At 40.1% G+C, this 25,931-nt stretch overlaps 2 protein-coding genes across 3 annotated transcripts in view; one reads left to right on the forward strand and one right to left on the reverse strand.

The window, feature by feature from the left end:
* Positions 1 to 836: 836 nt before the first annotated feature.
* On the reverse strand, positions 837 to 5,020 carry LOC138855017 (uncharacterized). Its single transcript, XM_070101616.1, has 3 exons — positions 4,874 to 5,020; positions 2,478 to 2,648; positions 837 to 1,960 (listed from the first exon to the last, which is right to left on the reverse strand). Exons 1-3 carry the CDS (start codon positions 4,914 to 4,916, stop codon positions 1,812 to 1,814), a joined length of 363 nt encoding a protein of 120 aa, XP_069957717.1. The 5' UTR covers positions 4,917 to 5,020; the 3' UTR covers positions 837 to 1,811.
* A 14,007-nt stretch (positions 5,021 to 19,027) lies between these two features.
* Positions 19,028 to 25,931, forward strand: part of LOC128701586 (ankyrin repeat domain-containing protein 13D) — a 49,270-nt gene continuing 42,366 nt past the window's right edge. The window contains exons 1-2 of one of the 2 annotated variants that reach the window (XM_053795364.2): positions 19,028 to 19,225; positions 21,512 to 21,883. In XM_053795364.2, the coding sequence (XP_053651339.2) occupies positions 21,542 to 21,883 (342 nt within the window). In that variant the 5' untranslated portion in view covers positions 19,028 to 19,225; positions 21,512 to 21,541. The remainder of the gene's footprint in view (positions 19,226 to 21,511; positions 21,884 to 25,931) is intronic. The other variant, XM_070101619.1, reaches the window with a different exon arrangement.

The raw sequence follows: 25,931 nt of genomic DNA on the forward strand, positions 1-25,931 counted from the left end.
TCTTTGCTGATGACACTGTGCTCTTGGGAGATTCTGAAGAGAAGTTGCAGAGATTGGTGGATGAATTTGGTAGGGTGTGCAAAAGAAGAAAATTAAAGGTGAATACAGGAAAGAGTAAGGTTATGAGGATAACAAAAAGATTAGGTGATGAAAGATTGGATATCAGATTGGAGGGAGAGAGTATGGAGGAGGTGAACGTATTCAGATATTTGGGAGTGGACATGTCAGCGGATGGGTCTATGAAAGATGAGGTGAATCATAGAATTGATGAGGGAAAAAGAGTGAGTGGTGCACTTAGGAGTCTGTGGAGACAAAGAACTTTGTCCTTGGAGGCAAAGAGGGGAATGTATGAGAGTATAGTTTTACCAATGCTCTTATATGGGTGTGAAGCGTGGGTGATAAATGTTGCAGCGAGGAGAAGGCTGGAGGCAGTGGAGATGTCATGTCTGAGGGCAATGTGTGGTGTGAATATAATGCAGAGAATTCGTAGTTTGGAAGTTAGGAGGAGGTGCGGGATTACCAAAACTGTTGTCCAGAGGGCTGAGGAAGGGTTGTTGAGGTGGTTCGGACATGTAGAGAGAATGGAGCGAAACAGAATGACTTCAAGAGTGTATCAGTCTGTAGTGGAAGGAAGGTGGGGTAGGGGTCAGCCTAGGAAAGGTTGGAGGGAGGGGGTAAAGGAGGTTTTGTGTGTGAGGGGCTTGGACTTCCAGCAGGCATGCGTGAGCGTGTTTGATAGGAGTGAATGGAGACAAATGGTTTTTAATACTTGACGTGCTGTTGGAGTGTGAGCAAAGTAACATTTATGAAGGGATTCAGGGAAACCGGCAGGCCGGACTTGAGTCCTGGAGATGGGAAGTACAGTGCCTGCACTCTGAAGGAGGGGTGTTAATGTTGCAGTTTAAAAACTGTAGTGTAAAGCACCCTTCTGGCAAGACAGTGATGGAGTGAATGATGGTGAAAGTTTTTCTTTTTGGGGCCACCCTGCCTTGGTGGGAATCGGCCAGTGTGATAATAATAATAATAATATTCCAAAATTTTAATTTTGGAGAACATTACTATATAAAATGTTGGAAAGAATTCTAGATCATCTGAAAAACTCTGAATCTGATACAGTATTTAAACTGAAATAAAGACTTTTTGCTCTTCTTAACAAGAAATCAGAATTTCATTTATCATTTAAAGCCAAAATATTTTTTTTTTAATTTATGAGAATTCTGAATACCAAAGCTGCAAAAAAAATAGATAATGTAAATAGAATATTTCTTCCAAAAATCAATTAGAACATAATACATTTAAATACAGAAACTACTGGGATGCTTTTTCCTAATGTTATCAAAGAAAAAAGACAAACAACTGTTATCTTTACATACTGGTATACAGCATTTGTGAAGAGCAATACAAGACTAAATAAAGGTAAATAACACTGCCAAAAAAAAGTTAATCAAATTATCAAATGTGATATGTACAATGCAAGGAGTCCCCAATATATAAAAGTACATCTCAAATTACACACATCAATATTTAAAGAGTAACAAAACACATACCCAAAGTCACAGACATCCCTCCTCACTAATGGGACACACATGCTCTAACTGAAGTTTTACAAACACAAATCCATAGTACAAATGTGTGAATCATGTTGTTTTATACTACTGTTTTCCATACAAACAGCTTATTTCTACACTGAAACACAAGGTACTCAACCTGCTTACAGGTTGGGAACCTCCCTGTTATCAGTTCTCTTGCAAACTCACTAATGACAAAGATGGCTCATAATATCAGAAACTTACAAATATTAAAAAATTATTTTACAAATGAATTACTGTATAGCTTACCTGGTTAACTAAATCTTTAGCCTCAATAACAATTGATGTTATTTTTTTAACCTGTTCATACAAACTATCTGTACTTGATACTTTGCTAAAAGATGCTGGGTAATTCTTCGAGCAATCTGCAACTGGAATAAGGGCAAGGTTTAAATTGTTGATCTGTGCAAAACTGGCAATATTTTTCTAATAAGAAAAATTTATAGAATAATCCCATTCCTTTTTTACTATCTTCCAGTATTAATATGTTTCCACTAATTTCCTTCTACATCATTAATATTAACAGTATCTGTAATTACATTCTTTTAACTCTGATGCAAAATTTAAACAACCACATTGCTTCCACAGAAAAAACTGAGTCTGTTAATTACTTTAAAACATTACACAAATAACCCGCACATAAAAGAGAGAAGCTTACGACGACGTTTTGGTCTGACTTGGACCGAAACGTCGTCGTAAGCTTCTCTCTTTTATGTGCGGGTTATTTGTGTATCGTTCCAGTCACGGTATTGTGCCTTTTTTTGTTATTTAAAACATTCCTTATTAAGAACAGCAAGTGCATGTACTGTGCTTAAGTCAATACCATTACAATGGTAAAGCTAACAAATCACAGGACCAAATTCAGTTCCTAATTGCATAAGGACTAACCATGGTCCTTTGTGTCAGTGTAATCAGCTAACATATCTTCCAGAGATTTGTTCCCAATGCGCAAATTAGCTTTTCGTCCTCTTCTCCTCAATTGTGCACATTCTTCTAACATTGGTAATTCTTTTAGGAGACATTCTGATGCTTTTTGGCACTTGTTTTCCTCTAAAAAACCTGTAAAGAAAATGATTATAAAAATACAGTATCAATAAACACAAAGTAAGTATCAATTATTACTACAGGTTGAGTATTCCTCATCCAAAATTAAAAAAAAATCCGAAATTCAAATCTTTCATCAAGCACCAACATGACACCACAAATAGAAAGGTTCCGAAGGTTCCGAAGCGTTGCACAGGTTAGTATGTACCCAGATAGTTGCGACACATGATTTCATTTATTCTGGGTGGGGCTCTGATGATGTACTGGTGCCAATTTGTTATCAATAGTCAACTCAAGGCTGAGAGACTGATTACCTCAAACCCCTGCTCATCTTCCACCATTCATCTCTGTACTACACTGAGGAAGCAACTTGTTGACAAAACATTTCCACAATAAAGATTCTCAAATGATGCAAGTGTCTAATTCTTCAACTTGTGAGTTTTCTAACTCATTTATATGGTCGGTCTGTCAGTCGTCGTCTTCTGTTGAGTTTCAGGGCCACTGACAGCATACGCCATATTGAGCCTGGCCGTCCAGTGCTAGGAGAGGGGACCTCAACCAAAGTGGAAGAATGTTTTGACTAGTAACTCTGTATTATATGTCCCTGATACACCCTGAAGCCAGCAGGAAGTAGCAGGTACAGGCCAATATCTCCTGACGGTCCAGATGGCAAAACCCTTCCCCGTTGAGAAGGAGAGGTAGTGAAAGTGCGCACCCGAAGCATGCGCAAGGCCGCACGGAGAGTAGTCCGTGCAGAGTGGTAACGTGGGCACCACAACAGGAAGTGTTCCACCGTCTCAGGCTGTGAGGGACACCATGGGCAGTACGGAGAGTCCGTCATCCAAAGGCGGTACAGATGAGCCGCCAGTCGTGAGTGCCTGACTCGAAGGCGAGTCAGTGCAACATCCACCGAGCGGTTGGAATGGCGAGCCCAAGGGCAGGGGCCATTAAAAGATCGGACAGAGCCCAACGCCGAAGAAGAGAGGGAGTGTGCCAGGCCCTCCTGCCACTGATGGTGGATTCCCTTCCAAACAGCCCTTGTGAAATCACTGTGGCCCAGGGCAAGAGGGGTAATAGTAGGAAGTGTGTGCGCGAGAGAGGGTGCTCCATCCGCCACTTCACTGCCCCAGATTCCAACATGGGCAGGTACCCACTGAAGGGAGATGCTCCAACCTGGGCTCCGCAAGAAGCGCACAAGGAGAGATTGTGTCCGATGAACAAGGACGCGTAGTGACCGTGGACGGGCAGAGCACAAAAGTGCCAGAGAGGATTGGGAATCAGAGAACAGAACCAATGGCTGTGGGGGAATGTGATCTAGGACAAAAGCCAGAGCCTGGTGAATGGCGAAGAGCTCCCCTGCCTGTACAGAATGAGCAGAGTCTAACCACCAGGTTTGACACAAGGAGAGATTAGCGAAGAAGGCCGCAGAGGATGTGGAAAGGGGGGAGGTCCGTGCCGAGCCATCCATGTAGATGGAGAATGAAGAGCCATACAACCGGTTGGTCGGTCGAAGTTTATTCAGGTATACTTAAATACAGTTACGTAGATAATCATACATAACAGCATATGTATAGCTAACGTCTATCAATACAGAGCCCTGAAAACTTAGAGATATGCAAACAGTTCAGAAATTACTGGATTTAAATGGTAAATAAGTTTATCTAGGCAGAGGTACACACAAGTGCAATTATCATACAGCGTAAACTATTTAGAATAACCCGAAAGTCTAAGTGACTTAATTCCATTGGGGTCCTTACATTTGGCTTACATCTGAAGAACACCTATTAGAAATTCTATGATGATGAGCCTGTTTCCTGCCAGTGGTTGTTCTTGTACCTAACAGTATCATTAATTTAACAGGGAAGCGCTAAACCTGTAGAGGTCACATAGCAGTAAGTAGGTAGGTGAATAAGTATTACCTGACAGCTGCGGCTTGTATCCTGGAAGAAAAAATGATCTGGCAAGTTGTTATCAAAGGACCACAAAGGCAAGTAATGTACAGTGGCTTTACTGGGTTATCCTGGGTTAACAAGGACCCAAATGGAAATAAGTCACTGTAAAGTTTTTAAGGTTATCCTGGTGGTAATTTATACATATGTTACTATGTATAATAATTTTGTAACTATATGTTTGTACCTAAATAAACTTAATCTGAAAAAATACCTTCGACACAGACTGAACTTTTGCTTCAACTGTGTAAATCAACACCAACATTATACCCAAGAAATAAAGTCACCCACCTAACACAAGCCTGGCTACTTCAGATGGCAGAAGAGACGCCATTACTACTGTTCAGGCCATTAATTAACAAAATAAAGACCATTAATACTGTGAGGAGAGACTAGAGACGTGTTTGTTTACTATCAGAGCCGAGCCTCCCGCCTCTCTCTCTCTCTCTCTCACTCACTAACTCTTTTAAAACAATCAAAATATATTATTTATTGTATATATAACAATCCGATTACCCTCATTATATAGATGATGAGGGTCAGTTTATCTAATGTGTTGTAATGATGCTGTTTTTAACTTTTAAAGTTTAAAAAATAAGATATTACCACAATGGGAATAAGTCATTTTGTCTGACTTTTTTGGGGTTATCATAGATAATTTACACTATATATGATAATTGTATTTATATGTACCTGTACCTAAATAAACTTACTTACTAATGAAAGAAAGTAATTACCAATATTTTTTTGCATTTATTTAAATCAAAATGAGCGGGAAGTTCAATTAGTGTCACACCGCAGTAATAATGATTGTATAATATATATTACGATTTTGATCACCTACAATGAAGGTCAGAAAGCATAAATGTTTTCTGACGTTCATTGTAGATGTTCAAATCCTGATAAATGTTATATAATTATTATTATTGTTGTAGTGTGACATTGATGGAACTCCCGCTCATTTTGATTTAAAATAATGTTAAGTATTAATAATAATTTTCATTAATTTGCATTATTATCATCTATATGATACTGTACAAAGTTAAAGGTAAAATTGAGATGATAGACAATTTTTTAAAGATTAAAGATTATTTCATCATGATACAATGTACAAGTGTGAAAGACATTTAGGTGAGCATGCAAGAACATCCTCATTTCGAGCAAACTTAACTATCTTAAGATTAATAAGGCAACTGATGTGCCCTTTAAGGTTTCCCGAAATGCTTTGGATAACCATAGGCTTTCTGTCTGACTTTTTTGGGTTATCTAAGGTAATTTACACATGTTACTATGTATGACAATTTGTGTAACTATATTTATATGTACCTGTACCTACACACAGGAACACTTGAGAAGATTGATGGACTGTAAGATACAGCACCTCACAAGAGGGAGAAAACCTAGAGGAACAAGCAGGAATAGTACTACAATATATTAAAGACTACCTAACAGGAAAATAACAGTTATTGTCTGTGAGCTGTTGAGATGGGAGAGTGATGAGTGGGACCCCACAAGGGCTCATACTGGGTGCTAAGTAAGACACATGGGCAACAGTTAGTCATCTTTATTCTGAAACGTTTCGCCTACACAGTAGGCTTCTTCAGTCGAGTACAGACAGTGAAGAAGAACTGATTATATCGTCTTCACATCTCTACTGCTTCTGCCTACTGTCTGTCGACTGAAGAAGCCTACTGTGTAGGCGAAACGTTTCAGAATAAAGATGACTAAATGTTGCCCATGTGTCTTACTTACCAACCTGTCGGTATTGTATACCATTTTGATATTCGGCTCATACTGGGACTGAGATTTTTGTATGTAAACGACATGACAGAAGAAATCAAGTCAGAGGTGTTCCAGTTCGCTGTTGACGTAGTACTGGTGAGAATACAACCAGAAGCACACCAAGAAAGACTATAAATGGATCTGGACAAGCCTGCAGGACTGGTCTGACAAGTGGCTATCAAAATTTAACCCCAGCAAATGCAAAGTTATGAAAATTGTGGAAGGGCAAAGACGACCAGAAATGGTACAGGATCAGGAGACGAAGCCTGAGAATCTCTGAAAGAGAAAGACCTCAGGGACCCCCCAAGACCTCATAGTTGTCAGCACATTGCTTGAGGCACAACTCAACCGAATAATTACCTCAGCAATGCGGAATAGCATTTTTTTAAGAGTGGCTTTCAGGAATCTAAACAAGGAAATATTCACAATCATATGCAAGGCATCGGGTTGTGAATATAATCAGTCCACCATCTTGACATCTCTACAGCTAATGCTGCCTCTGTTTTCGACTGAAGAAGTCTACTGTGTAGGCGAAACGTTTAGGGATAAGGATACCCAACTGTTGCACATGTGTCTTACTTAACAATACTTATCAAGCTACCTTCCTCAGATAGCTTAACCGCTGAAATAGTTTGTCATTAGACACACTGCAGTGTGAGGACTTGTTAGCCCAAGTTTTGAGGAAGGAATTTTAAGTATTGTTTAAATAAACCGTTCCAACCAATTTATTTGTATTTTACCTTGGAATAGGTTAGGTAATGTTTGTCAGGAAACAGGACAAGTGTTTCCTGACGCGGGTCTTAGGTATATGATGGCCCCCAGCTGGAGCTTTTGGTCATCTGACCGAGTCCTTCCACTGGTTTACAGCTTTAATACTGACCGTAGTGTAGTCGATAAGCTTCAACCCTATTAACCAACCAACTTAATACCTGGGTTACTGGAGTTTACCTGGAGAGAGTTCCGGGGGTCAACGCCCCCGCGGCCCGGTCTGTGACCAGGCCTCATGGTGGATCAGAGCCTGATCAACCAGGCTGTTACTGGTGGCTGCACGCAATCCAACATACGAGCCACAGCCCGGCTGGTCAGGTATCGACTTTAGGTGCTTGTCCAATGCCTGCTTGAAGACAGCCAGGGGTCTATTGGTAATCCCCCTTATGTATGCTGGGAGGCAGTTGAACAGTCTCGGGCCCCTCACACTTATTGTATTGTCTCTTAACGTGCTAGTGACGCCCCTGCTTTTCATTAGGGGCATGTTGCATCGTCTGCCAAGTCTTTTGCTTTCGTTGTGAGTGATTTTCGTGTGCAAGTTCGGTACTAGTCCCTCTAGGATTTTCCAGGTATATATAATCATGTATCTCTCCCGCCTGCATTCCAGGGAGTACAGATTCAGGAACTTCAAGCGCTCCCAGTAATTGAGGTGTTTTATCTTCGTTATGTACACCGTGAAGGTTCTCTGTACATTTTCTAGGTCAGCAATTTCACCGGCCTTGAAAGGTGCTGTTAGTGTGCAGCAATATTCCAGCCTAGATAGAACAAGCGACCTGAAGAGTGTCATCATGGGCTTGGCATCCCTAGTTCTGAAGGTTCTTATTATCCATCCTGTCATTTTTCTAGCAGCTGGCACTGGACAAGCACCTAAAGTCGGTTCCTGACCAGCCGGGCTGTGGCTCGTACGTTGGTTTGCGTGCAGCCAGCAGTAACAGCCTGGTTGATCAGGCTCTGATCCACCAGGAGGCCTGGTCACAGACCGGGCAGCGGGGGCGTTGACCCCCGGAACTCTCTCCAGGTAAACTCCAGGAAGGTGAGATCCTCCGACATGATCACTCCCAGGTCTTTGATGTTAGTTTTTTGCTCTATTTTGTGGAAGGAATTTGTTTTGGCTTGGCCCTTTCCCAGTTTTAAAGGGTTTTCATTATCCATCCTGTCATTTTTCTAGCAGAGGGATTATTAAAAGTTATGGTCCTTGAAGGTGGGTCCCCCGACATGATCACCCCGGTCTTTTTGATTGGTGTTTTTGCCTCATTTTGTGGTTTGGGAAATTTTTTTTGTACTCTGATTAAGATTTAATTTCCCCATGTTTTTTCCAAAATCTGAGTAATTGAAATTTCCAAAGCTGAACTTCAATTTTTCGCTCACTGAAAGAGGTTTATGTCTGCCTGGAGTTTTGAGTGTCGGGAAGGGAAGACATTGTCATGGGTTTCCCTATTTTGAAAAGGAAGACACGGTGTTTGGGAACCCTTGTCTATGTCGGATATAAGGATGAGGAAAAGAGGGGGAGTTAAATTGTGCCTTGGGGAACAGATTTTTTCCCCGAGCTGCCCCCTTGACTTTTCCCTGGGGAGCCCACTCTCGGGTTTTCCCGTTAGGAAAAAATTATAGATCCTTTTGATCTTTTTTCCCCAATTTTTCCCTTTAGCACGCATTTTGGGGCCCCATTACGCCATGGTCACACTTTTTTGGGGTTTTTGAAAAGTCTGTATATTTACATCTGCATTTTTTTTTTGTCTTCTAGTGCATTTGGGACCTTGTTGAGTGGTCCAATAGTTGAGACAGACAGGAGCGACTTGCCAAAAACCCATGCTGCCCGGGGTTGTGTAACTGAGGGGCTCAGATGGGTGGGGATCTTGTTTTAGGACCTCAAAGTTTTTTTATGATATGATGTTAGTGCTTTTGGGTCTGTGTTCTTTTTGGGCTTTACTCCCCCTTTGTGGAGTAACATGTCTGTTGTTTTTAGTAACTGGGGACGCCCCCGTGTCCATGCTCCCCTCCCAAGGATGGAAAAGGCTCGTGATGGGGGCTTCGAAGCCCTTGATGAAACAGAGTTCCATGATTTCCCCCGGGGCAGGGGTATGGAAATTTTATTTATGGGCCCGAAGTCATTTAGGGGGATAACATCGGATATTGTGTTAATAAATTTTTTGTGGCTCTCTCAATAAAAATTCTTTTTGATCTTCACCCCAGCCCGGTTAGGGGCCTAAAAAACTGAGTAAATATTGGGACTTGAGGGTTTACCTTTTCCCTTTGTTGTCATCTGTGTGGGACCCATCTTTTTTAATAGGGGCCCAATACTGACGTTTTGGATTTTGATTTGGAAAGGAGAAGAAATATTTTGGGGTTTCTTTTCGATTTATTTATGGCTTTTATTTCTTCCCAATTCCGACTCCAAAAAGGTTTTTTTAGCTTAAGTTGATGCTTCTATTTCCCCCCAGTGCCCTCCCTACGCATTTCAGATATATTTGACCTTTTTTTACCCGCCTGTTATTTTTTTCCGCCCCCCGAAAAAGGGAGCGCCCGTCTCTTTCGGTTTTACACCCACCCTCCTTTTTCTTCCGGAAAAAGTTTTGATACATGGGAGTGCCCCCGGAGAACGGGTTCGAGGCGGGGTTGGGGCCGGTTAAGGGTAGATATTTTCCCCCCAGCATTTTTTGGTTGGGGACTTTTTTTTTGGTTCCCCATTTTATGTTTTTGTTATTAATTAAAAATTTGGTGAATGCCCCTCGGGATTAACATTATGTCGGTCTGGGGCCCGAAAGGCATGACGAACCCCAAATGTTTGTGATCTGAGTATTTGTTTTTGATAGGGGTGATATTTCATCAGATTATCAAAAGGGTGAAGATGACCCCCAGTGTATTCTCCTTTTCTAGTGGGGTTCTATTTTTTGCTTTTTAAAATTTTTGAATTTTGTGCAAAATTTAAAAGTTATGGAGTGTTTTACCGAGCTGCCCCCCAAAGTTTTTTTTTTGCAAAAAATTTTTTTAAATATTCCTCCATTTTAGGTCCCTTTTAAGGGGAAATCCCAGACAAAAATGTTATAGGAGCGGGAAGGGTTTTTCCAGACAGGGGGTACATTTTTTCCCGGAAATTAAATTATTTATATGTATATAGATTTCTACGGGGTTTTTAAATTAACATTTATGTCATAAAAAAGGGGAAACTGAGCCGGGGCAGAAGGAGTCGCCTTTTTGTTTGAATTATTAGAAAAAGTTTAATGGGAAAAATTTTTTCTGTTTTAGAGGTTAAAATTTGACACCCCCAAATAGAGAAAAAAATTGTTAAAGTTTTCCCCAATTTGAGGAATCAGGCACAGGACGGGAAAAACCTCCAGGAACCCTAGATAAGCGGGTCAAAATTTTGGGGTTTTAAATTTCGGGCCAGTAAATTCCTTCAAAATGGGGAAAAGGGGGTCCACAATGACACATTAATCCCAAAAAAAACCCCAAAGGAGTGCAAATGATTAAGATATTTTTTTTTCTGTTATATAAATGTGTATTTATATATAATCATTTTTAATTTAAATACAGTCCAAAATTTTATATTTACCAGCTTTCCCTGGTGATGTATATTTTTTTATGATTTTAGGTCCGGAAAACGGTGATATGACAGGGGTGGGGGTTTTTAAGGGGACTTTTTTGGGTGACCTTGCCCAAAACCCTCTTTGTTAACCCGATAAATAATAATTATTTTTGTTCATTTACTGTTATGAATTTTATTTTGGGGATACATTCAAAAAAAAATGAAATTTTTTCCACTTTTAAATTTTTGCCGTTGGTCCTTTTTAAACCCGGGGGAAAATAGTGAAGCCATTAATTATTTAAAATTTTAATAATTATATATGAAATAAAGAAGGAGGGGGATGTTAAGTTCAAAATTTTTTTAAATTTTAGTGGATTATAATTATTCAAAAATTAAGGTAAGTGTGGCTAAAGATTATATTAATTTTATAAATGTATTTTAATTGATGGTTTGTGGCTAATTATATTAATGTATTAATTTTAAAGAAAGTGGTTAGGGTTTATATTAATTATTTGTATAAGTTAATTTGATAAGATAATTTGGAAAAATTTATATTTTTTAAGTGTAATTTTATAAATTTATTTTTTAAAACAGGGATAATTTAAACCCCTTTCCAAATTCTGGGAAGGGTTTAATTTAATTTTTTAATATTAATTTTGAAGGTTTTTTTAAAAGGTTTTATTAATGTACATTTAAAAATTTTTATTATAATTTTTTCATGTAATTCAAGTTAAGAAATTTTGGGTTTATTTTAAAGGTGTTGTATCAGTGTTGTAAGTTGTAAAATGTTGTAAATTGATTGTGATGTAAGGTTGGGTTAAAGGGTTAAAATTGAACAGTGTTAAGGGTGTAATTAGCAAGGTGTTGAATTGTTGTGTTAAACAGATTGGTTGTACGCAACAAAATTGAATGCGTTTGGGTTAAAACAGCATAATTGTTTAATTTTGGGACATTGCATCATGGCTGAAAATGAGGGAATTTAAAATAGAAGAAAACATATGGGAAAAAGAGCAAAAAAAAACACTGCAGGCAAAAAAGGGTCATAAACAAAACAAAAAAATGTTTAAATTAATGAATCAAAAAAAATTTAATACTGGGTGATTTAAAATTGGATTTAGATGCCAGGTAAAATATGGGGTTCATACAAATTATATTACAACAAATATGAAGGAGATTTGTTAGTAAAATTTTAGATGGGGACTGGGGTTGATCTCATGATTAATCAGTTTTTATGAATTAGAAGAAAAATTTTTTTTTGTAAAAAATAGGCCTTTTAATAAATTAAATTTTAAAACCCGGCAGATAACGTCCGCTCCAACAAATAATAAAATTTTTACCAAAACTCCCAGGGAAATATCCACCCGTATTTAATCCTGGGGAAAATTGGGAGGAATTTTCCAAAACCCCCTTTTAAAACAGCTGTGATGATAGGGGTGACCCCAGCCTTTTAACCCAAATTATTTTACCTCAAAGGACAGGTAAGAGGAGATGCCCCCATACTGATACAAAACCTTTCCCAAAAGTAGATGACTCCCCAAAGGAAGCAGTTGACTTTTTTGAAAAGGGCACTTTATGGGGTTTTAGAAAAAATTTGGGTTTGGGTCTATGAAATCATTGCAATTTTAAAAATTTCCCGATCACACTTAAAGGGTTTTACAGCTTTAGAGTTAAACCGGGGACACTCCTTTAAACTTTTAAATAATAAAATAAACTGAAGGGAAAAGGGTTTGGTTTTTGGGGTGCCATTGGACAAAAATAAATTAAACTATAAAAACTTGGTGACCCCCTGAAAAAAATCGGTTATTTTGGGGCTGGGGGAAAAAGACCAGGGGCCAAAGAATTAATTGTGCAAAAGGAGACCGGGCCCAAATAACTCATTTTTGGGGTGAAATAAAAATAACCTGAGGTATCTGTCAAGTTTCATAAAGGAAAAAATCCAAAAGGTAATAATCAAAAAATTTCTTAAAAAAAGTTGCATAAGGGGCATAAATTAGCAGGGAATCAGAAAAATAAAATTTTTCCCCAACAAGAAGAATAAGTACCCCCAAAACAGCCCCCGTTAATAAGAAAAACCCGCAAAGAAATGGGGATTGTCTTCTGAAGGGTACCTTTTTTTTCAAGAATTGCAATGCATAAATTTCCCGGAATGATAAAATTAAGATTGGGGGAACCTTTAAGGGGTGTATCAGGTGTTTTGGAACCCCAGGCAAAGGGGTTGTTTGCCAAATTAAATTTTTTTATCAATGTCTTTTGGGGAAAACCATAAACCAGGGAAAGGCCCATATGATAAAACTTGGGTAATTTAAAGATAATGTTGGGTTTAAACCTGACACAAAATAAAACAATGTAAAAATTTTGCAAGGAAAATATTTTTTTGAAGAGCCTTGGGCCCGTGTTACAGGAAAAAATTGGGTGATTTAAAAGGCAAATCAAAAAATGAACCTTTCTTTTTAGACCAAGGGTCCCAACGATTTTTAAAAAAACGTAAATTCTTAACCGTGGTTCCCAAAAAATTTCATTCCCTAACCATTTTTGGGGGGAATGGGGGGTGACAGAAAAAAAAAAAAAAGGGAAATTTGAAAATCAGTGGTAATCTGCAACTCCAGGGCAGAAACACGACTGTCATTGATGCCCATCACACTGTGACTGCATTTCTGGGGAAACTGAGACTCTGGATTCGGCGCTTGGAGAAAGGAGTGATCGCCCAGTTTCCCACCCTAGACCAGTTTGTTGAGGAGAATAGTCATGATACTGGATCACTTCTACAGACCATCAACAAAGAAATGAGCGACCATTTGAAGGGGCTTGAAACAAGCATGCATCACTACTTTCCAGAGAGTGACCAAGAAACAGCGACTCTTCAGTGGATCATTCATCCCTTCTCTGTACCTGATGATGCCATTCATGATGATGATTTCCCTGCAAAGGAGGAGTGGATCACAATGCGAGCCAATGAAGCCTTGAAAATCGAATTCCAAAACCAAAATGCAGATTCCTTTTGGATTTCACGACTACCTGACTCGCCAACTCTGTCCAAGAGAGCCTTGAAGTTGTTGGTATCATTCTCAACAACGTATCTGTGCGAGAAGGGCTTCTCAACTGTGCTGGGTATGAAAACAAAAAAGAGGACTCGCTTGAATGTTGCAAACGATGCCAGGCTGGCACTTTCAACCACGAAGCCAAGAATTCCTAAACTAGCTTCAAGTATGCAACTCCATCCATCCCACTGATGTTCTTGACATCTTTGGTAATAGTCATTAGAGATGCACAATGTTCAAATACAATAAATAAAAGTGTTTTAATTTAGCCATATATATCAATAATAACAACATTTTGTGAAAGGGGTAACATGCTTTATGTGGCATGTTAAATTGGGTAACAAGCTGAAAAAGTTTGGGAACCACTGTCTTAATGGTATGAAAGTACAGATGGGAGATCCTACAGCTCTAAAATTATCTGGTTTTCTCTCAGATAAAAGAGCTCAATTGTATGACACTGTTTATGTAACTGTCAGGTTGGGCAATGAGAAAAAACGTGTTAATGCAGTAATTGTAGATAGACTTCCAGAGAAAATATCTGCAGTAGGGCTTAGTAAAGCTACAGAAAGACTTTCACATAATGTAAATTTAGCACCTTCTGGTGTAAGTGATGATTCTGTAGGCCCAATAAATATTTTGATAGGTAGTGACTATTATGCCTCCTTTGTAAAGGGTATGGTAAAGAAATGTGGTGTCACCCTTTTGAAGACTGCAGGAGGCCATATAATGTATGGTAGGATTCCTCGTAATAATAATTCATGACTAGAGGAAACTACAAATACCATAACTGTGTGTCTTACTCATGATGTTGTACCCCAGTATAATTCATCCATAGAGAATGGTGTTGAGCCAGTGCATAAATTGTGGGAATTAGACAGCATTGGAATAAATGTAAATGAAGAAAGTCCAGACGATTCTTTTACTCAGGAGCAGTACCTGAGAGATGTGAAATTTGAATCTGGACAATACTGGGTACGACTTCCGTGGATTGCCCACTAATTACAGAATGGCATATGGACAGTTAAAGGCTCAGCTCCGCGAACTGAGTAAGACACCAGAATTGTTAACTGCCTATAATGATATAATTGCTGAGCAGTTAATTAATAAATTTATAGAAGAGGTACCTCCTGAGCAAGCCAAAATTTATGGTCACTATTTGCCACATCACGGAGTGAGGAAGAATTCTAAGACCACTCCTCTGAGAATTGTGTTTAATTGTAGTGCCAGGAGTAACAAAAATGTACCTAGTTTAAATGGCTGTTTGATGACAGGTCCGTCGTTGACGGAAAAATTAGGAGATATCTTCTTAAATTTCAGAGTGAAGCACTATGCCTTTACGGCTGACATAAGTAAAGCTTTCCTAAGAGTGGGTTTACAAGAGGCTGACCGGGATTGTACCCGCTTCTTATGGCCTGAGAATCCTAGTGACCCACTTAGCCCTCTGAAAGCCTTTCGCTTTAAAAGCGTATTATTTGGTGCTACATCCAGTCCGTTCCTACTTCAAGCGACGATAAATGCACACCTTAAACGTATGGAAAGTCCATTGAGTAAAGTAATGAGCAAACAATTTTATGTGGACAATTTCCTGGGTGTGACGTCAACTGAAGAGGCGCTGTTAATGACTTAAGGAGAGGCTAATAAAATAATGCAAAGTGCAAATATGCCTCTGAGGGAATGGAATAGTAATTCGTCCAAATTAAAGGACAAAATAAGTAAAGATTTCCCTGGGGATGAAGTGCCAAAATGTAGTAATGTATTGGGTTTAACTTGGGATAGTTAGTTTAATATGTTTATTATGCACCCCATACCCATCCTGTGGGCGGTAGTCAAAAGATTACAGAGGTACATAATGGGTCCAGGGACTGGGCCTCAAAGTTTTGATAGCTGAGCAAGCCACAGAGGCAATGAACTCACAATTTACAAAGGTAATGAACTCACAATTTACAAAGGTAATGAACTCCAGGTAGGTCTAGTCACAATCATTACAAGTTACAAAGGTATTTACAGATTACAGAGGTACACAATGGGTCCAGGGACCGGGCTCCAAAGTTTTGATGGCTGAACTAGGTACAAGGTAATGAACTCACAAGTTACAAAGGTAATGAACTCACAAGTTACAAAGGTAATGAATACTGTAAGAATGGTTACTTACGTTTATACATGGCTGCAATCATGAACAAATTTTAGAGTAATGAGCAATTCACACTTCCACACCCGGTCACAACTGTAGTGAGTTATTGGTGCAAATGTTGATTGCTGAGTCTCTCTCTCTCTCACACACACACACACACACACACACACACACACATACAAATTCATACACACACACACATAAACACACACACACACACACACACACAAACTCATACACACACGCACACACACTCATACTCACACACACTCATACACACACACACACACACACACACACACACACACACACACACACACATGCACACATGTGGTAATGCTTTATTTACAGCTAGCAAAGTCAGGGTATTTCTCCAGAATGGTCTGTAATATACCACTGTGGATAAAATACTTAGCCATTTCTTGAACACTTCTGAGTGAGTTGTTTCTAAATTCATTAATTTTATCGCACTCCAGTACATAATGACGCAGGGTGTGACAATAATCCATCTGGCAAAGTTTACATTTCGTTTGGTCTACATCTGGTGGTGGTGATTTAACCTGCCAAAGATACTTGTAACCCAGCCGGAGCCGGGCGGTAGTGACATCCAAGAGTCTGCTTATTTTGTTGGATGCACCATAGACTTGGGATACTGAGAGAGATTTGTTAATGTTAAAACCAAATAATTACAGTATGCCCAATAAATTAACTAGGAGTTTTGCTTGCTGAAGTTTCCAAATGTTTTGATCCACTAGGTTTAGTGTCACCCCTTACTATAAGAGGGAAATTATTAATTCAGGAAGCATGGAAACTTAAATGTACTTGGGATGAAATTCTACCTGAGGAATTCATTAACAGGTGGGATGAATTAATTGGTGATTATGAGAAAATTCCAATGTTGGAGTTCCCACGCCAGTTGGCCAATCCAAATGGGAAAAATATACTCCACATTTTTTGTGATGCTTCAAAACTGGCACTACGAAAGCAAAACACTTAGCAGACGATTCAACATCCCTCCAATGAAAAGCAGGGGTGTCACTAGCACGTTAAGAGACCATACAATAAGTGTCAGGGGCCCAAGACTGTTCAACTGCCTCCCAGCATACATAAGGGGGATTACCAACAGACCCCTGGCAGTCTTCAAGCTGACACTGGACAAGCACCTAAAGTCGATACACTGCTTTCGTAGTGAGTGATTTTCGTGTGCATGTTCGGTACTAGTCCCTCTAGGATTTTCCAGGTGTATATAATCATGTATCTCTCCCGCCTGCATTCCAGGGAATACAGGTTTAGGAACCTCAAGCACTCCCAGTAATTGAGGTGGTTTATCTCCGTTATGCGTGCCGTGAAGGTTCTCTGTACATTTTCTAGGTCAGCAATTTCACCTGCCTTGAAAAGTGCTGTTAGTGTGCAGCAATATTCCAGCCTAGATAGAACAAGTGACCTGAAGAGTGTCATCATGGGCTTGGCCTCCCTAGTTTTGAAGGTTCTCATTATCCATCCTGTCATTTTTCTAGCAGATGCGATTGATACAATGTTATGGTCCTTGAAGGTGAGATCCTCCGACATGATCACTCCCAGGTCTTTGACGTTGGTGTTTCGCTCTATTTTGTGGCCAGAATTTGTTTTGTACTCTGATGAAGATTTAATTTCCTCGTATTTACCATATCTGAGTAATTGAAATTTCTCATCGTTGAACTTCATATTGTTTTCTGCAGCCCACTGAAAGATTTGGTTGATGTCCGCCTGGAGCCTTGCAGTGTCTGCAATGGAAGACACTGTCATGCAGATTCGGGTGTCATCTGCAAAGGAAGACACGGTGCTGTGGCTGACATCCTTGTCTATGTCAGATATGAGGATGAGGAACAAGATGGGAGCGAGTACTGTGCCTTGTGGAACTGAGCTTTTCACCGTAGCTGCCTCGGACTTTACTCTGTTGACGACTACTCTCTGTGTTCTGTTAGTGAGGAAATTATAGATCCATCGACCGACTTTTCCTGTTATTCCTTTAGCACGCATTTTGTGCGCTATTACGCCATGGTCACACTTGTCGAAGGCTTTTGCAAAGTCTGTATATATTACATCTGCATTCTTTTTGTCTTCTAGTGCATTTAGGACCTTGTCGTAGTGATCCAATAGTTGAGACAGACAGGAGCGACCTGTTCTAAACCCATGTTGCCCTGGGTTGTGTAACTGATGGGTTTCTAGATGGGTGGTGATCTTGCTTCTTAGGACCCTTTCAAAGATTTTTATGATATGGGATGTTAGTGCTATCGGTCTGTAGTTCTTTGCTGTTGCTTTACTGCCACCTTTGTGGAGTGGGGTTATGTCTGTTGTTTTTAGTAACTGTGGGACGACCCCCGTGTCCATGCTCCCTCTCCATAGGATGGTAAAGGCTCGTGATAGGGGCTTCTTGCAGTTCTTGATGAACACGGAGTTTCATGAGTCTGGGCCTGGGGCAGAGTGCATGGGCATGTCATTTATCGCCTGTTCGAAGTTATTTGGCGTCAGGATAACATCAGATAGGCTTGTGTTAACCAAATTCTGTGGCTCTCATAAAAAATTAATTTTGATCTTCGACTCTCAGTCTGGTTAGCGGCTTGCTAAAAACTGAGTCATATTGGGACTTGAGTAGCTTACTCATTTCCTTGCTGTCATCTGTGTAGGACCCATCTTGTTTAAGTAGGGGCCCAATACTGGATATTGTTCTCGACTTTGATATGGCATAAGAAAAGAAATACTTTGGGTGTCTTTTGATTTCATTTATGGCTTTTAGTTCTTCCCGCGATTACTGACTTTTATAAGATTCCTTTAGCTTTAGTGGGTAATGGCAGGTGGTCAGTTGTGATGGATGGATTTAATTCCATGGATGAAGAGCCCTTGAGGAGGTTCAAGGCCTCCCTTGCCCTAGAGGCGAAGGGTGGGGAGAGGTTGGACTGGGCGGGGAGATGCTTGGTGGGGAGGGGCTTGGAATGGCAGGGGAAAAGCTGGATGGAGAGGGGCTAGGAATGGCGGGGAGAGGCTAGGTAGGGAGGGGCTAGGCTTAATGGGGAGGGGTTAGGCAGGGTGGAGAGGGGCTAGGAATGGTGGGGCTGGGCATGGTGGGAAGGGGTTAGACAGGGAAGAGAGGGCCTAGGCTGGGCGGGGAGGGGCTAGGAAGGGTGGGGAGGGGCTAGGAAGGGTGGGGAGGGGCTAGGAAGGGTGGGGCTGGGCAGGCTAGCATGTGAGGTGTACGGTAGTGTGTATGTGTGTGAGTCAGTGTGTGTGTCATGTACACTCTGGCTTGCTCTTCTCTTCTCATTTGCCTGACACCGCTGATTCCTGCCTTCCTCTTAACATCATGATGTCTGCTGCTGCTCCTGCTGCTGCCTGAGCACCACCACAGCTTGTCCTTGCAGGTAACACTCCAGCACTACTGCAGACCACAATCCAACCATGGTCAAACATTTACCATCATCTCTCACTGCTTCATGTCATTCTTGTTCATTATATCACTTAAAAAATAACAAATTACATGTACGTAGTAATCGGGAGATAACTAAGAATAAAAAGAAGCTTACGTATAATTGCTGTGTAGATTAATATATCTTTAATAATACCTTGCTATCTTTATCCTATACAGAACTGTCATTTTTATGGAAATTATCAGAGGAAAATATGCAGTGTAAATGAAGGCGAGCCAGTGACATATCTACCACAGGAGGAGTATGGTTGAATTACGTTTATTTTTATATTTTTAGGATGGGTTAGATTACATTTTGTTAGGTTAGATTAGGGTTCTTAGGTATGTGTAACTCACAGGAAGTAAGACAACGACCTCAATGGAATAAATCACTTTTCTGGGTTATCCTAGGTAACTACCACATATGTTACTGTGTATGATAATTTGTGTAGCTGTATTCATGTGTGCCTGTACCTAAATAAACTTATTTTATGTCCATGACAAACCCAAGCTAATTGAACTCTCACAAGGACCAGATATCCATGGTTACTTATATTACTGTCACCAGTATGACAGGTAAGCAACCTGATGGCAGCAAACATTTATCAGCAAGTGACTTATCTACAAGGCTTCTGCAACAACTGATAACTCTGGCAGTTTTTGTTTTTAATTCGCTAGACATTACATGATCATACACATTACATACATACATACATATATATATAATATATAAATATATATATATATATATATATATATATATATATATATATATATATATATATATATATATATATATATATATATATATATTAATATTTTTTTATTATTATCACACTGGCCGATTCCCACCAAGGCAGGGTGGCCCGAAAAAGAAAAACTTTCACCATCATTCACTCCATCACTGTCTTGCCAGAAGGGTGCTTTACACTACAGTTTTTAAACTGCAACATTAACACCCCTCCTTCAGAGTGCAGGCACTGTACTTCCCATCTCCAGGACTCAAGTCCGGCCTGCCGGTTTCCCTGAACCCCTTCATAAATGTTACTTTGCTCACACTCCAACAGCACATCAAGTATTAAAAACCATTTGTCTCCATTCACTCCTATAAAACATGCTCACGCATGCCTGCTGGAAGTCCAAGCCCCTCGCACACAAAACCTCCTTTACCCTCTCCCTCCAACCTTTCCTAGGCCGACCCCTACCCCGCCTTCCTTCCACTACAGACTGATACACTCTTGAAGTCATTCTGTTTCGCTCCATTCTCTCTACATGTCCGAACCACCTCAACAACCCTTCCTCAGCCCTCTGGACAACAGTTTTGGTAATCCTGCACCTCCTCCTAACTTCCAAACTACGAATTCTCTGCATTATATTCACACCACACATTGCCCTCAGACATGGCATATATATATATAACACACGCATAGACCCATGGCCTGGTAGGCAACGCTCTCGGTTCACATGCTGAGTATCCGTGGTTCGATCCCTGGTATGGCCGTCTTCAAGAAGGCACTGGACAGGCACCTAAAATCAGTATCTGGCCAGCTGGGCTGTGGTTTGTATGTCAGTTTGCATGTGGCTAACAGTAACAACCTGGTTGATCAGGCGCCTGATCTACACCGAAGCCTGGTCATATACTGGGCCACGGGGACGTTGATTCCCGAAACCCTCTCCAGGTACGGGTGGAAACATTGGGCGTGTTTCCTTACAGCTGTTGTTCTGTTCACCTAGCAGGCAAGCAGGAAGGTACATAAAGGGGATTACCAATAGACTCATGGCTGTCTTCAAAAAGGCACTGGAGAGGCACCTAGAGTTGGTACCTGAACAGCTGGGCTAGGGTTCATACGTCGGGTTGCGTGCGGCCAACACTAACAGCCTGGTTGATCAGGCCCTGATCCACCATGAGGCCTGGTCACAGACCGGGCTGCGGGAGCATTGACCCCTGAAACCCTCTCCAGGTATTCTCCAGGTGTTAGTTGACTGGTGTGGGTCGCAGTGTGGGGGACAAGATAGAAATAAGACAGACAGTCCCTCGATGATGCACTGCCTTTCTTGGGTTATCCTGGGTGGCTAACCCTCTGGAGTTAAAAATCTGAACAAAAATCTTATTTTCTCTTATCTCACGCACATACAACACACACACACACACACACACACACACGTACATGTAATTTTAATGTTGCAGTCGTTACAGTTTGATATATGGTAATGTTTTTACAATATTCTCAAAATGTTTCAGGTTTTCAGTACATAAACCTAGAAGTTCCTTATGGCAGAGGCAGATGGTAAAATGAACAATTGTCATGGGACAAAAGATAAGCAGATCAATGGAGCCTCACTTTCTGATGAAGTTAAAAGTGCAAAAAAAGTGGCTCTTAGAGTTAAAGTGGATGAAAAAGACTCTGTCAGTTCAGAAAGTGGCAACAAGCCAGGAAGTGGGGCCCAAGCAGCAGTAAAAACTACAGACCAGATTGGAAAAGTGGCTGGAAACCCTTGTCTTGGGTTTGAAGTTAGCTCACAGAGCAGAGGTGGACAAGACTGTTATCCACTTCACTGGCTGGTTTGGCATAATGACTATCGAAGACTTGAAACAGAACTGGGTAAAAACAAGGTTTGTAGATTATTGATTTATACATTGGTTCTGATGATTTATTTAGTTATTTTTGTTTTCATAAAATATGTGGAAAGGTTGGTATTGGATGGTGGTTTTTTTATTCCTAGACACTGAAGATAGAGATGTGGCAGTCACCATATTATTGATGTTATCATTTTTTGTTTTTCTATGTATAGTCATCAGAGGAGGTTCCTTGCTGCCAATGAGGGTCTTTTCCTCCAAGGAATGGGGCCTGACCTCCCTTGGATGGACTCTGATTAGCTCCCATTCCTCCCTGGAGTTATATGACCCCCTACAGCTTTGGCGGTTCCCATCCCCATGAATATAATTATAAAATTGTGTATACAGTATGTACATATATGCATACTCATTTAAGGCTAGGATTTGATATTTGGTATGCAGGCCACTTAGTTAATGAGCTAGTTGTTGTATGAACATGAAATTTTAATTTTTTTATGAAAGGATGTATGTTCTTTACTGAATTCACAAACACAATGAGTAACTGCATGTTGCTACCAACAGTAACAAAACCTACAAGAGTTACAGAGACTAGTGTTTCCCTACTTGACCACATCTGGACCAACACCATATCCCCTTTAAAATCAGGCATAATTACAGATAATACCACAGACCACTACCCTACTTTCCTCATAACAACTCTTGGTAAAATACCCCAAGACACTACTAAAGTCACCTTCAGACTTCACAATGAGGCAGCCATTAATAACTTCACAACAGCAGTAACAAACATTGACTGGCACACTGAGCTAGAAATCTATACAGATATTGACGAATGTTTTAATAATTTTCTAAAAAAGACCCAATACCTCTATAACAAGCACTGCCCTAAAAAAACTAAACAGATGACAGCTAAGAGACTGAACAGTCCCTGGCTAACACCCAGCATTCTCAAATCCATAAATACAAAACACCGATATGAAAAACAGTACAGAATGGGTCACATAACCAGAGACCAAACAAAACGTTACTCGTCAATCCTAACCAGCCTGATAAGAAGGGCAAAAAAATTGTATTATGAGAACAGATTATCCAACTTACGAGGTGATATAAAAAAGACCTGGAAGACCCTATCAGAAATTCTGGGAACAAAAAAGATATCACGACATAGCGAAATAAAATTAGCAAAATCAGATGAACCCCAACTCCCACCAACAGAAACAGCAAACAGACTCAATGATTTCTTCTCCACTATAGGTCAAAACCTTGCCAATAAAATCCCAAGCTCAGATACCCCACCAAATGACTACCTCACTGGCAACTACCCGAACACACTGTTCCTAGCTCCGACTAACCCATACGAAGTCTCCCTTATTATCAACGCACTGAAAAACAAGGCAGGAGATTTGAATACCTTACCACCCTTTATATACAAAAAAGCATCACAAGTACTATCACCAATCATTGCAACACTCTTTAACAAATCCATTGAATCCTCCACCTTCCCTACAGTTCTCAAAATAGCAAGGGTCACCCCGATCCATAAAGGAGGAGACCAAACAGAGTTGAATAACTATAGGCCAATATCCAATTTACACCCTCTCTCAAAAATCTTTGAAAAATTAATTCATAAACGAATCTACTCCTACCTCATCTCCCAAAACATTCTCAACCCCTGCCAATTTGGATTCAGGCCTAATAAAAATACTAATGATGCTGTTATACACATGCTAGAACATATATACACTGCAATAGAGATAAAAGAAGTCCCACTGGGGATCTTCATTGACTTACGTAAAGCTTTTGATACAGTTGACCATGACTTGCTCCACGTAAAATTGTCACACTATGGTATTAGAGGGCACTCCCTCAACTACCTCAAGTCTTACCTCAGCAACAGAAGCCAATATGTGTACGCAAATGGGGCAAGCTCTTCCGCACAACCAATTACAGTTGGTGTCCCACAGGGAAGTGTCCTTGGCCCTCTTCTCTTTCTCCTATACATAAATGACCTACCAAATGCTTCGCAATTACTCAAACCCACACTTTTTGCAGATGACACTACATACGTCTTCTCTCACCCGAGCCCAGTCACGCTAGCCAATACTGTAAACACCGAATTACAGAAAATATCTACCTGGATGAGGACTAACAAACTTACACTAAACATTGACAAAACCTACTTCATTCAGTTTGGAAACAGAGCTACAGATGAACCTCTTAACATAACGATAAACGGATCACCTATCTCAAAGCTAACAGAGGGAAAATTCTTAGGAATCCACCTCGATAATAGACTCAAATTTCATACACATATACAACAAATTTCTAAGAAAATTTCCAAGACTGTAGGCATACTATCGAAGATACGGTACTATGTTCCACAGTCAGCCCTCCTGGCCCTTTATCACTCTCTTATTTACCCCTATCTCACCTATGGAATTTGTGCATGGGGCTCAACAACAATTAACCATCTCAGACCACTAATTACCCAACAAAAGGCTGCAGTTAGAATGATAACAAATTCTCACTACAGGCAGCACACTCCACCAATATTCAAAACACTCAACCTACTCACCATACAAAACATCCATACTTATTATTGCACCTATTACATACATAGAACACTTAACTCTGATATTAACCCTCCCCTCAAACATCTCCTTGCCAACCTCAACAGAACACATGACCATAACACAAGGCACAGATCACTCTTTGATGTTCCTCGTGTCCATCTCACGCTATGCAAAAACTCAATGCACATAAAAGGCCCTAAAATCTGGAACTCATTACCTGTAAATATAAAAGAAACACTACCTGTTTATAAATTCAAGTCTCTTCTCAAAGTTCACTTACTCACTCAAAACCAAATAAATTACTGAATAACTGGACCTTAAAATTATACCACATAAATGTTAAACCTAGGACCCAATCTAACTTTGTTTATTTTTTTAAATACACTACCTAACAGAATACTCCATTCTACTGAATGAACAGCAATGCATGCAACCATATGACCTGTCTTTGTAATACTCATTTGTGCTTTATAGTTATCTGTTTACAATAATGTCTTATCACTGATTTCATCATTGCTTAGTTAATCTTAAGTTAATTTTAACCAGCCCGTAATGCTATGCATATAAGTGGCTTTGGCATGCTGCTCTTACCTGTATTTTTTTTGTACCTCTGTATGTATGCTAAAATTTCTAAATAAATAAATAAATAAATACATATAACCCTTTTACTCTATAAATGGTTCTTAACTAAAGAATTGTGTGGTAATAGAAGTACCAAATCCACAAGTGTAAGGCCAGCAGCAATGGATTGGTATCCATTAACCACTTAGTGAGGTACTATCACTCTGTCATGTGAGTGTTAAGTGAAAGTCTAGCAAGTGTTTTGCACTTATAGAGTAGCTGATCATTTCTTTTTCACGTACAAAACAAATAAAAATTACAGGAAAGTCTTAAAAATTTCTATACAGTGGTACCTTGACTTACGAGTTTTTCGAGTTACAAACTGTCGCTCGGTCAATTTTTTGCTTTGAGTTGCAAGCCAAAATCCGAGTTACGAGCGAGCTCCAGATATGCCGCCACTAATTGGTGGTGAATCTGAAGTCAAATCAAACTGTACCCAGAGGAATGTCAGGTACTTCGTCCCATCCCACATGCTCTTCCAAGACATAACTGGAAGGATAATGCTCCCACACTAATCCCAGATTGTAGTGAGGCACCTCGTCCCTTGTTTGGTTCTCGTATAAATCAGGGGAAGAGGTAGCCTCCATTTCAACACTCAGAGTTTTTCCAGAAACATTAAGGTGGGTGGAGTAGTGATGGTGGTGGGTGGAGTAGTGATGGTGGTGGGTGGAGTAGTGATGGTGATCGATGGAGTAGTGATAGTGGTGGGTGGGGTACTGATAGTGGCAGGTGGAGTAGTGATGGTGGTTGGTGGAGTAGTGATGGTGGTGGGTGGAGTAGTCATGGTGATCGATGGAGTAGTGATAGTGGTGGGTGGGGTACTGATAGTGGCAGGTGGAGTAGTCATGGTGGTCAGTGGAGTAGTGATAGTGGTGGGTGGAGTAGTGATA

Source organism: Cherax quadricarinatus, chromosome 78 (assembly GCF_038502225.1).
Source record: "Cherax quadricarinatus isolate ZL_2023a chromosome 78, ASM3850222v1, whole genome shotgun sequence".
NCBI classification, from domain to species: domain Eukaryota; kingdom Metazoa; phylum Arthropoda; class Malacostraca; order Decapoda; family Parastacidae; genus Cherax; species Cherax quadricarinatus.